Genomic DNA, 11,030 nt, shown 5'->3' with positions numbered 1-11,030 from the left:
CATACTTATTATATACTAATTAGATTTTATTGTTATAGAAAATTTTCTGGGAAAAAAACAAAACAAATAACTGATATTTTTTAAAGAAAACATACATTAAAAGATGTTCAAATGTGTTCCAACATATTTTGGTTAATTTCACCTGCATGAAAACCAAATCCATTTTTACAGTACTTATATACTTATACTTTTTAGTTTCTTCTTTAACTACCTTTATATTATGACTGTTGTTTAGAACAGATAATTATTTCCTCAAATCCAGATGAAGAAATATGAAGAATGTTTGGAAATTTGGGTGTTGTACAGTGCTGATTTAGCACTAAACATACCTGTTGAACTTATGGCCCAAACGTCTTTGGTTTGATCTGTTCTGATAAATTTCCAGCCTGGATCTTTTAACAGAAGGGTACAGAAAAACGACTGCATAAATAACTTATAATCACTTTATTTACTTTGACAAAACCCTTAGTTAATTCTATAGCATAATCCTGCCACTACCATGCTTCACTATGAGAACGGCAGTATATATTAAGAGATAAAGCTGGTACTTTGGAGGTGAGGCTAAGGTGGAAAACTAATCAGATGTTTGAGTTCAGGAAGATTGAGTAATGCTGAAAGTAAAACAAACATTTTTAAATAGTTCAGCTTCTCTCCTTTTTCCCTTTTAAGATATTTGTTTTGTTTGTTTGCTTTTTTTGGTAAATAACCTACAGATAAAGATGAGAGGATTTGTCCTATTTTGTCCAATTGTATTTTATTTTGCAAATGCTCTTAATGCTTGTTAGATTAATTTATTGAATCCTCAATGTAGTGAAAGTGTGTTTGACCCCTTTCCTTGGTGAAACATCTGTTTGCATCCAATCTGCTCTGGTTATAACAGCTTCCGACCTGAAGTTACCCAAAGTTTTCCCCCTGTACCTCTTTTTTCTTTCTTTTTTCTGTCTTAACTTCTGACAGACTAAATTCTGGACCCATAACAATGTCAGTGATCACGTTCTTGCCAACCGACGCCCGTGATGTGGCCCACTGATAGAGCCTCACCCACTGGCACCCCGCCACCGAACCTCCTATCAGGCGGGTTTGTGAGGCTCTATCTGCGTCATCGGACGTGGTCTGGCACCCGTTTGCGGGGGAGTGACACTTGGGCCAACTGAATTTAAGTGAATCACCGTCAGGTGAGACAAAGACAGAGAGAGAAGCAAGCAGACATGAGTTTGACGGACAAGGACAAGGCTGCGGTCACAACGCTTTGGAACAAGATCTCCAAAGGAGCTGATGCCATTGGGGCAGATGCTCTGGCCAGGTACGTGGATCTGAATGTTTTGGTCTTGAACCGGTGGAATCATATTCATTTAAACAGAAATAATAAGAATTAGAGCTAAAAGTCTCATAGAAAGATTTTTTAAACTCATACTAACACTTTTTTTTAATCTGCCCTTCTAATTAAAAAAACAAGCACAACCACAAGGGCCTAAAACGGTACTGAAACAGTAAGAAACTCTTTAAAAGGGTGTTCTTACATAGTGGGATGTAAACTGCTTCCATGACAACCTCAGATGTGCCATTCATTGGCATCTACTGCCTCAAGTGGAAAAAGCTCCACTCAATGCAAGGGAGAGTAAATTTCAGCTTTTAAGATTTTAGAAAATAAATTTAATCAGTAAAATAAATCCCTATGCAAACAAGTTTCCTTTTTTCTGTGTAAATGATGCCAGTGAAAAATGTGTTAACCTTTTCTATCCTGTTCTAATTTTCAGTAAAAAAAAAAAAAAAAAAAAGAAAAAACTTGTGTTGATTGGTCGGTCATGCACTAGAGCTTCTGTGACCTTTGACCTCCTTTATACCCGCAGAATGCTTGTGGTTTTCCCCCAAACCAAGACGTACTTCTCCCACTGGCCTGACCTGAAACCAGGCTCTGCTCCCGTAAAGAAGCACGGCAAAAAGATCATGGAAGGCGTTGCTCAGGGGGTGTCCAAGATCGATGACCTGAGCAATGGCTTGCTGGACCTCAGCGAGCTTCATGCCTTCCAGCTGAGGGTGGACCCAGCCAACTTTAAGGTACCGCTCAGATGAAAGAATGAGATTGCTTTTTAAATTTGCTTTTATTGAGTTTCCACTTTTAAAACCTGCGCCTCAAATGTGTTTTTCCACAGATCCTGGCCCAATGCCTCCAGGTGGTCATCGCCACCATGTTCCCCAATGACTTCACCCCGGAAGCCCACGTCGCCTTTGATAAATTCCTCTCCAACTTGGCTCTGGCTCTCTCTGAGAAGTACCGCTGATCTGGGCTCAACCACACCGAAGCCATGCATGACTCAGTGAACGCAACGGAGCAATAAAAAGCATGCCACCCAACCTGTCTCCCGTCTTTATTTGTGATATCATCTTAAACTTAAACAAAACAAATGAAAACAAACCATAGAAAAGTTACATTTGGTTTTTATTACACATGGAAAAAATCAGCTCTTGCAAAAGTCAGCATGAAATAAGAATATATAGCAAAAAACGATGAAACATTATATGACTGGAAAAGCATGCACTGATAATGTTTACGACTTCAATGTCACCTCCATGATAGTAAAGAGAGTCCTCATGATTTCATAACAACTCGTAACTTATTGTCTCCCAGGATGAGCCTGAAACAGAGCGAAGGACATCACAGTTTTATAGGTTTGGCCCATCATCTATGTTAATGTTTATTATAGGAGCAGATACCTGACCAAAGCCGCGGCCGCCATTCCCCCTCCAATAGGTCCGACCCAGTAGACCCAGTGGTAGGTCCAGTAGTTGGTCATCACAGCTGGACCGAAAGCTCTTGCAGGATTTAAACAGGTTCCTGATATGTCAGCTCTGCATCCCCACCAAACAAAATCAGTTATTCGTATATAGCATTTACTCATTTGTTTATATTAAAAATTATGAAATAATGGAGTAAATTTCTCCATTGTGAGATCAATCAAGTTCTGTTCTCTAATTGGTAAATTCAAAGGAAAAGATGACCCTATTTATACCTCCTTGTTCAGAAAGAAAACCTCATTGGATGTATTTTGGGGATAGCACTTTTGCAGAGCTTAAAACTGAATGATAATTTTGAAATTTTATACCCGGAATTAAATTCCGGGTATAAAATTCCCTTTAAGTTTGACAAAGGGAAGTGAACTTAGCTTAAAATCCCCATGTTAGCTGCTCTCTGTTATATGGTGTAAATTACAGTTATATTTTAACTGACAGTGATGATGTAATGATCCCATAATGTGTTTTACAGACCTTTATGGTGCCATCTATTCAGCCTGGATGTAGAACAAGCTGCTTCCAACCCTGCCTGCACACGATTGGAAGTTTAACACGCTTATATGTTGTAGACAGAACAGCCACACATTTGGGGCTGCTGAGGTCAACAAGTGATGTTTTGTTTAATCTATAATATATCATCTTTCTGACACCTACTCTGACCTGCTTTTAACCATCTCAGACCCGGTTTGTTATTTCTACCAGATACGGAAAGGCTTTCTCAAAATGAATGCTAAACAATGATAATAGCACATCTGATAACTTCTGCAGTGTTTTGGTTTGATTTCTCAGCCATTATTCTTACCCTGCCAAGATGTTGAGGATGACAGTGCAGCCCACCAGAAGTGGGGCGAGTGGCGTTTTCGTCCGGCTGTTGACTGCCGCCATCAGCAACACCATGGTCACCAAGCAAGTCATCGCCACCTCTCCGAAGAGGGCCCTATACAGCTGGCTCTCTGACTTCAGGACGTCAAAAGCAGCTCCTGTGGCGTTGAGGAAGCGCTCTGGGCTCGTCATCAGCTGAGAGATGAAAGCAAGGTTAAGAGTGCTGAGCTTAAACAGGAGATCCTTTCAGAACATCTTGCTTGTGATGGCACCAACCTTAGCCATTCCTGCTCCAAGGACTCCTCCAATCAGCTGGCTGATGATGTAGGGCCCGACCATCATCAGCTCCATGCCCCCACACAGGTAGATGGCAATGGTGAAGGGAGGGTTAAAATGGGAGCCGCTTCAAGAACAAAAAGCAAATACATGTTTAGGGCTGAATTGTTGCCAAACATTATGAAAAAATCAGCGTAATCCTAAAGAAAGCTGCTTGTATTTGATTTTATTTTTAAAGAAAGCTTACCTGATGTTATCCATGACGGCCACCAGCACTACTACAGCCAGCCCATGCACCAGAGCAGGCTGCAGCCGTCCAGTTGACGGGATATTCTCAATGACTGACACACAGCCAATGAAAACAAAGAACATGGTTCCCATTATTTCCGCCAGGCACGGCTGGTAAAGTCTCTCATATTTGCTCAGAGGCCTAGAGATCGGCTTCTTAACATTCTCCATCAGAGTAGAATCTGGATCTTCCATTTCCATTTTCTCTACACCCATGGTTTCTGCGTTGTCTTCACTTCAGCCTCTACATGCAGCACGTACACCGTATCCAGTTTGCTAACTGAGGTAAAGGAGCTGCAGGACGGCTTTTATTTATAGCTGGCACCTGCAATCATTAGCACACTTGTGTGACTGATTGTAAAACTCCAAAGGTGGAAGGTAATCGACTGTCTCTGTCCAGCATGTCTTAAACCAAAGGTGTCTGGCGAAAGTCCAGCTCCATTAAACCATCTTTATGAGTAAATCCCTAAAATCGCTGTTTGCAGAAAGGATCATGAGATAAAAATGAAAGCAACCTGACCTTATTTAGAGGCATATTCCAGAGGTTAAACCGTTATTTATTCACAAAAATCACCCTCTAAGCGTTGTTTGGCTGGCCAGGTGGGGCTACAATAACTGAGAGAAGCCTGTGTAGATAAGAGCTGCACAGACTGCAGCAAATAGAATAGGTCACTCCCATTTACAATCCTGACGGAGCATTTCTGTGGCTTTAGATATGTTTCTGCTAAGATGTGATTGGGGTGACTCTTTGGTTTAGTGATGCTATGGGAGAATCCAGTTCAAGTTATCAATTCCTGCTGTTTTCATGAATGTCATGAATGTCATGATTTATTTGGGTCATTTAATGATTATTTTTGAAGAGTTTTGTATTAAGAGCAGATTCATGATAAAACAACAATCTCAGATGCCTTCTACCATCTCAGTTTTAATTATTTAATACAATTTCCTTGTGAAAAATCAGTGCCACTGAGAGCTTTGGTAACAGCATCATCCACAAGCATGATGCTGCCCCCACCATGCTTTACACTTGGTTAAGTGTTCTTCATTCCGAAAGAATAGTCTTTCCTTCTACAAGTTGAGCCAAAAAGCTTAATCTTTGCCTGAATTTATCCAGTCAACTTTGGCCTCTCTTTGTTGGAAGATGCACCAACAAAATGAATCTGTCAGACAAGATAAAATAGGTTAAAAACCTCCAACAGCAATATTTGCTCCAATCTAACTAAACCAAAAACAGATAAGAAACAAGATCTGTTACATCTATCAGTCTGGAAAGGCTTTCAAAGACATTTTTGGCTACTTGGGCTCAAGAGAAGCATCATCCAAACACATGGAGAACAAAGAACAGTGGAGAACCTTTACAGGGTTGGCTGGCCTATGAAAATTACTCCAAGAGCTCAAGGAGGACTTCCTTTAGTTTAAGGACAAGAACCACCTATTATCCTTAAGAACACAAAGAGCCTTCCAGCATTAAAGGCATCTTGATGATGCCATGATCTTGGCACTAATGACTGGATTATTGGTTAATTTCATCCACCTGCCTAGCTCCACCCAGTTTTCATTCTCCCTCATCAGATCTACCTGCTCCATTCCTATTTAAACTGCTTGTGTCCAGCCTTTAGTGCCCGATTATTTGAGCCGTAGGTTAGAGTTCTGTAGCGTATCTATTGTGTTTCTGATGACCTAATCCTGACTAGTTTCTGCCTCTGGACTTCTGAGTTTTGGTTGCCCCGGATCTGACTTGTCTTTGGGCCGCTATTTGGATTCTGCCTGCTAATGACCTTGAATCTGTCTCCTGACCCCGGCTCGGATTTCCCTTTAGTACCTCTTCAGATCTTTGATCTTCTGGCCTGGAAATCTGCTCTTGCATCAACACTGACTTTGGATTTTCCCTCTAGATACTTTTGCTGTTCTGCATCAACTGGCTTCTCCTCAGCACCCTGCTCTGTTTCAGCACTGGGAAGCTCCCGCCACATGCTGTGGAGAATTCATCCGGCTGGATTTCACTCCTTCTTCTGGGCTCCGGCTGAACTTATAAACCAGGTTAGTGACTCACATGCTCGCTATTGTTCCCCATCAGTTTGTGGTCACTAAGCTGAGATGACGAGCCGCCGAGTTCTTAGCAGTTAATAAATGCTGTGTTTGAAATCACTCTCCCTCTGCCTGAATTCTGGGTCCTAGATTCTGAATTCTGACAGATGATCCCCAAAACCTTTGGGAAAATATTCTGAGGATTGAAGAGACAAAAGTGGACCTTTTAAAAAGGAGAATGTGCTATTAAATCGGATTTAATACTAACAGAGCATCAGTTATACAGTTATACATCTATATACATATACAGTTAACCTGCTGCAATAGATGGATTCATAAATTCAGCAGATAATGCTTTAGGAGAAAGTGCACTCATCAGTTTGTGACTTGAAGCTCAAGGGATTTGGGTTCTGCAGCAAAACGATGATCCAAAAAAATGCCAGCAGGTCTGTGAATAACTTAAATATCAACAGTAAATGTAAGGTTTCATGATCTTAAACAGGTTGTCTATATTCCAGTAGCCTTCAGTGAGTCTGAGCTAAAAAAAAAACAACAAAAAAAAACAGTAAGAATGCATGGAGAGTCGGCCCAAGCTCTTCTGCAAGGGAAGCTGTTTCTGCCCTGGGTTTAACAAGCAGCTGTCTAGTTCAGAGGGTTAATACTTTTTTCACATCGGGACAGTTTAGCTTGAATTGATTTGTTTCCTTAATGAATCAAATCATCATTTGCAAACAGTTTTTAGTATTTATTCAGGTTATATTATTCTAATCTTTAAGTTTTGTTATGATCTGAAACATTTCAACAAAATGAGAAGTGGCTAAATAATTCCTCACAACACTCTGCAGGTGTTCAATTAGAGAGGGTTTATTTTAACTGATCTTCATTTGATCAAAGTGCACCACTTTATGATACATTTCTAATTTTAGATTAAGTTGGAGAGCTTCATCCTTCTTATCAACAAAATCAATAAAACAAATGAGCAGCAGTTTTTCATTGAAGGCTTTAAAACCAAACAACAGAGACTGAAGGAGACAGTAAAGATAACAGAAAGTATCTTCCATCTGGATATAAAGTTTATTATCAAATATATTTAATCTGCTCTACTTTGATCCTTCAACTAGTTTAGAGTTGCCATCGAATCAGTCAGAACTTTGTTCTTCTTGATCTGGTCCTTTAGGTAAAACCTTTACTTCAGCACAACTCGAGTTCTCTGGTCACCAAACAACAACCTGGAAAAAAAAGAGAAACAATCTGATTATTGATTAGTCCTATCAACATTTATTATTTGTATTGCCTTAAGATTTAAGCAGGTCAACCTTCCACAAAATAAATCAAAACCACATTGATGGAAGACTCTGGGTCCGAATCCTTTATGACAACAGACTAGCAGAGTAGTCCAATGGGGGATTATTTACTACAACAGGAAGCAACAGTTAGAAGTCTGTGTGTTTGTTTAGCACCAGTTACATCCTTTTTATAATAGATACGGAAAATTTTATCTAAATTACTTTAAGCACTGACATAAAAGCAAACAGGCAGAAGGAAGCTTGCTCAAGAAACTCCAATGTATTTGGAGGATAACCATCAGCAGATACCTGATGAAGCTGACGGTGAGTAGTGCACCACAGGTCGGTCCAACCCAGTAGACCCAGTGATTATTCCATTGGTTGGCAGCTACTGCAGGACCAAAAGCTCGAGCAGGATTCATACATGCTCCAGAAACAGATCCTCTGAAACACAACGGCAGCAAAGATTCATTTCTGGCTGTTCAGGGCCAATAAAATCAGAAAGCAGACGGGAGGAAGTTAAAGCAGAGATAAGAGCGATGCACTAAGAAGGATGGGGGTTGGACTCCATCTATGAGAGGAGTGGAATGTTTGGGGAGGTGAGCAACCAGCTCACACATTCTCATGGTAAAAGAAGGCATTTGATTTGAATAAATGAGATGCTAGTAAAGAACTGAGATGTAATTAACTCTTAGTTATGATAGGAAAAAGGAAAATTCCTTAAAAGTAAAGTGGAGGATGCTCTTTTTCTGGGTGGATTATCAAAATTACTGGTCCTCCTAATTGTCAATCATTTTGGTGATATGTTTACATAAGGTGCTTATCCCCATTTTCACTTCCCGGTAGTGACTTTCACATAGTGGAAAAATTGCAAATCTTCTTTTGGAAAGCAAACTTGTTTGAGCGATGCAAAGAGCAGTTTTTAAACATAGCGCTCATGAGCAGATATGTGCTATTGCATGCTCTCACACGTGTTTACTAGGCTTTCCCTCTTGGGAGCGGGTATAGGGTTGTGCATGTGCAATTTTTTGTAAAAGTCGTGAGGGTGGGTCTTAAAATATTCACGAAAATCCTCCACTATACCTTTAATATTGGCTTTCAAACATTGACAACAGGGGTTGAACATATAGTTTGAGGTGCTTAGATACTTGGTTGAAACTCAGTGATCCCAAAATGCTAATCATGTAACCTTCGTTGTAAATATAAACAGCTTTTTAAGTATCGTTTATGAAAATTGCCTTAAATAGATTTTATAAAAAATATGTTTTTCTGTGACTTCATCTTATAGGGTATGGTTCTGAAATCAAAGCTGTATCTTGTTTGAAATATGCACCCAGCTAGTACACAGGCCGTGACAGTGAGGCCGATGCAGAACGGTGCCCACGGCGTTCGGCTTTTTCTGTTGACGGTTCCCATGCACACCACGATGGTGAGGACCAGGGTCATCATCACTTCTGCTAGAGTGCTTTTCCCAACATCTGCAGTGGTTGCGTTGAACGCTCCTCCAAGGGATGCCACATACATGCCAGAGGGGTACATCACCTGAGCGTAGAACAGAAAAGGATTGGTTCTGCAGGATTATTTTAAATCTTTTGAATGTCACCCGGTGTCTTTTAACTTATTTGTTTAAAAAAAAAAAAAAAGATAAAAATTGAAAACAAAAACACATGTAAAAGCTTTCTTTATATTACTAAATAAATCACAAAAGAATCAAAAATTAATAAATAAATGCATCAAAATGTTTGATTAATCCAATTATTTCTAAATTGATCTTTAACCTGGATATAATTATCAATTTACTTGGATTTAAATGTACGAGCTATCGATACCAAAACTGGTTCCAAACCACCAAAATATTACAAATATTTTGGCAATATGTAATACAAATACATCATATTGCTAAATATGGCCCTGCTGGTTCTTTAAACATTTCCAGTTAAATTAAGATTAAATTAGGAATAATAGATTATTTGTTTAATAATCAGGGTGTGATTGAACCTTTACAATAAAAAAGTCTGCAACTTCTTGTTACCCTGTGAAGAAGCTTCTATAACTGGGTCTTACTTTAGTGATGGTAGCACCGATCATGGCTCCAGCCATCTGTGCCAGGATATAGGGCAGCAGCAGCAGCAGCTCCATCCCTCCACACAGGTAGATGCTCAGAGACACTGCAGGGTTAAAGTGTCCCCCACTACAACAAACATCATGGACTTTACTCTCTCCATCATTAACTGTGATAAAGAGGCGATAACAGCTGCAATCTATCAGAGGTAGAATAAACAGACTAATGAGGGCAGATCTACATTAAAAACATTCTAAGCTGTGTCAATCCAGCTGGTCTTGACCTTTAACCCCTTAGTATCCTGCAGACAAACACCGTAAGACTAGATGGCTCAAAATGAGACTTTGCTCAAGAATCAGGGAAGGAAGAAGATGCAATAAAAGAATCAAAGGTCACACAGACCAGGTGACAGTACCTGATTTGGCCAAACAGCATGACCAGTACTCCCAGTATTAACCCGTGCGCCACAGCAGGCTGGATAGCACCAGGTGCTTCAACATTCCCAATAACAGCTGCGCAGCCCACAAACACGAACAGGCTGGTCCCAAACATCTCCACCAGGCAGGGCTGAACATGCACCTCATACATGCATCTCCTCTTCTTCATGGTGCCACCTCCAGCCTCCACCGCCTGCTCTCCTGCCTCCATCACACTGAGGCTCTCCGCCACCTTACCTTCTGGCCCAGACATCTTAACACTAGAAGCAGAACCACTTTTTTTTCAACTGTCTGAGCTGGGACTGCACGGCTCGGAGCTGCATGGTTTGGGACCATATATTAGTCACTTTAAGGAGGATGCATACGCACATCCACATATTTGCCGTCCCTCTCAGGAGCCCCCACAAGTTTCCTGCAATTGTTTACACCTCTAAGACTGTTAACAATCGGAAGCTTTTAAAATGATTAATAAATCCCAGAACGATCCAGCTCGGGTTGAAACTCTTAGATGTTTTCATCAAATATTCCATACTAATAAAAACGTAAGCTGATTATTATATGTGCTGTTTCTTTTCATCTTCTCGCACATTTGTGAAAGTATGTGGAATTTTATCATTTAATTTTTAAGCTTGCTTTAACAATAGCCAATGGAACAAGAGCTATTTAACTAATTCGGACATATTTACATTGTCTGCTTTTGATCACTGCGCAAATACCCTGAAAAAAAAACACTAGATTTGTGCTAAATCTCTCAGCACTGCAAAAATGTAAATCTAGGTCTTTTTTTTTTTTTCTTAAAATAAGTTTTCTTGAATTGCAGAGGTAAGGGAGATATTTTGTCAAAGGAATAAGACCATTTACTTGTAAAATAAGAAAAAAAAAACAATTACAGTCCCTTATTTCAAGTAAATAATATCTAATTATCTTATTTTAAGGGGAAAAAATGTCCATTACACTGGTGGATCATTTTATTTTCCTGATCAATTAAGGGTTAATACACTTATCTAAAATTTTTTTTACTCATTTTCAGAACATTTT

The 11,030-nt window shown here is 39.7% G+C and overlaps 3 protein-coding genes across 3 annotated transcripts; 1 reads left to right on the top strand and 2 right to left on the bottom strand.

Annotated features, from left to right (window-relative positions):
* The first annotated feature begins 1,108 nt into the window (after positions 1–1,108).
* LOC107086236 (hemoglobin subunit alpha-1-like) lies at positions 1,109–2,355 on the top strand. Its single transcript, XM_015377052.1, has 3 exons — positions 1,109–1,303; positions 1,851–2,058; positions 2,154–2,355. The coding sequence occupies exons 1-3, from the start codon at positions 1,209–1,211 to the stop codon at positions 2,280–2,282; spliced, it is 432 nt and encodes a 143-aa protein (XP_015232538.1). The 5' UTR covers positions 1,109–1,208; the 3' UTR covers positions 2,283–2,355.
* Positions 2,356–2,485: 130 nt separating this feature from the next.
* On the bottom strand, positions 2,486–4,395 carry LOC107086235 (aquaporin-8-like). Its single transcript, XM_015377050.1, has 5 exons — positions 4,139–4,395; positions 3,892–4,018; positions 3,596–3,810; positions 2,716–2,850; positions 2,486–2,636 (listed from the first exon to the last, which is right to left on the bottom strand). Exons 1-5 carry the CDS (start codon positions 4,393–4,395, stop codon positions 2,591–2,593), a joined length of 780 nt encoding a protein of 259 aa, XP_015232536.1. The 3' UTR covers positions 2,486–2,590.
* A 2,907-nt stretch (positions 4,396–7,302) lies between these two features.
* Positions 7,303–10,245, bottom strand: LOC107086245 (aquaporin-8-like). Its single transcript, XM_015377060.1, has 5 exons — positions 9,971–10,245; positions 9,558–9,684; positions 8,827–9,035; positions 7,803–7,937; positions 7,303–7,436 (listed from the first exon to the last, which is right to left on the bottom strand). The coding sequence occupies exons 1-5, from the start codon at positions 10,243–10,245 to the stop codon at positions 7,394–7,396; spliced, it is 789 nt and encodes a 262-aa protein (XP_015232546.1). The 3' UTR covers positions 7,303–7,393.
* Between the last annotated feature and the right edge of the window lie 785 nt (positions 10,246–11,030).

The sequence above is a fragment of the Cyprinodon variegatus genome, unplaced genomic scaffold (genome assembly GCF_000732505.1).
Source record: "Cyprinodon variegatus isolate N-32 unplaced genomic scaffold, C_variegatus-1.0 Scaffold146, whole genome shotgun sequence".
NCBI lineage: Eukaryota > Metazoa > Chordata > Actinopteri > Cyprinodontiformes > Cyprinodontidae > Cyprinodon > Cyprinodon variegatus.
Note: the sequence above shows the minus strand (reverse complement) of the source record. Positions and strands in the feature narration are given on the sequence as shown.

Coding starts and splice junctions, on each gene's coding strand:
- LOC107086236 (XM_015377052.1), top strand. CDS start 1,209: ATGAGTTTGACGGACAAGGACAAGGCTGCGGTCACAACGCTTTGGAAC. Junction 1,304..1,850: donor GGGGCAGATGCTCTGGCCAG/GTACGTGGATCT, acceptor TTATACCCGCAG/AATGCTTGTGGTTTTCCCCC. Junction 2,059..2,153: donor TGGACCCAGCCAACTTTAAG/GTACCGCTCAGA, acceptor GTTTTTCCACAG/ATCCTGGCCCAATGCCTCCA.
- LOC107086235 (XM_015377050.1), bottom strand. CDS start 4,395: ATGGGTGTAGAGAAAATGGAAATGGAAGATCCAGATTCTACTCTGATG. Junction 3,811..3,891: donor TTGGAGCAGGAATGGCTAAG/GTTGGTGCCATC, acceptor TTCATCTCTCAG/CTGATGACGAGCCCAGAGCG. Junction 2,851..3,595: donor ATCCTCAACATCTTGGCAGG/GTAAGAATAATG, acceptor GTGGGGATGCAG/AGCTGACATATCAGGAACCT.
- LOC107086245 (XM_015377060.1), bottom strand. CDS start 10,245: ATGTCTGGGCCAGAAGGTAAGGTGGCGGAGAGCCTCAGTGTGATGGAG. Junction 9,036..9,557: donor TCGGTGCTACCATCACTAAA/GTAAGACCCAGT, acceptor TTCTACGCTCAG/GTGATGTACCCCTCTGGCAT. Junction 7,938..8,826: donor ACGGCCTGTGTACTAGCTGG/GTGCATATTTCA, acceptor GTTGTGTTTCAG/AGGATCTGTTTCTGGAGCAT.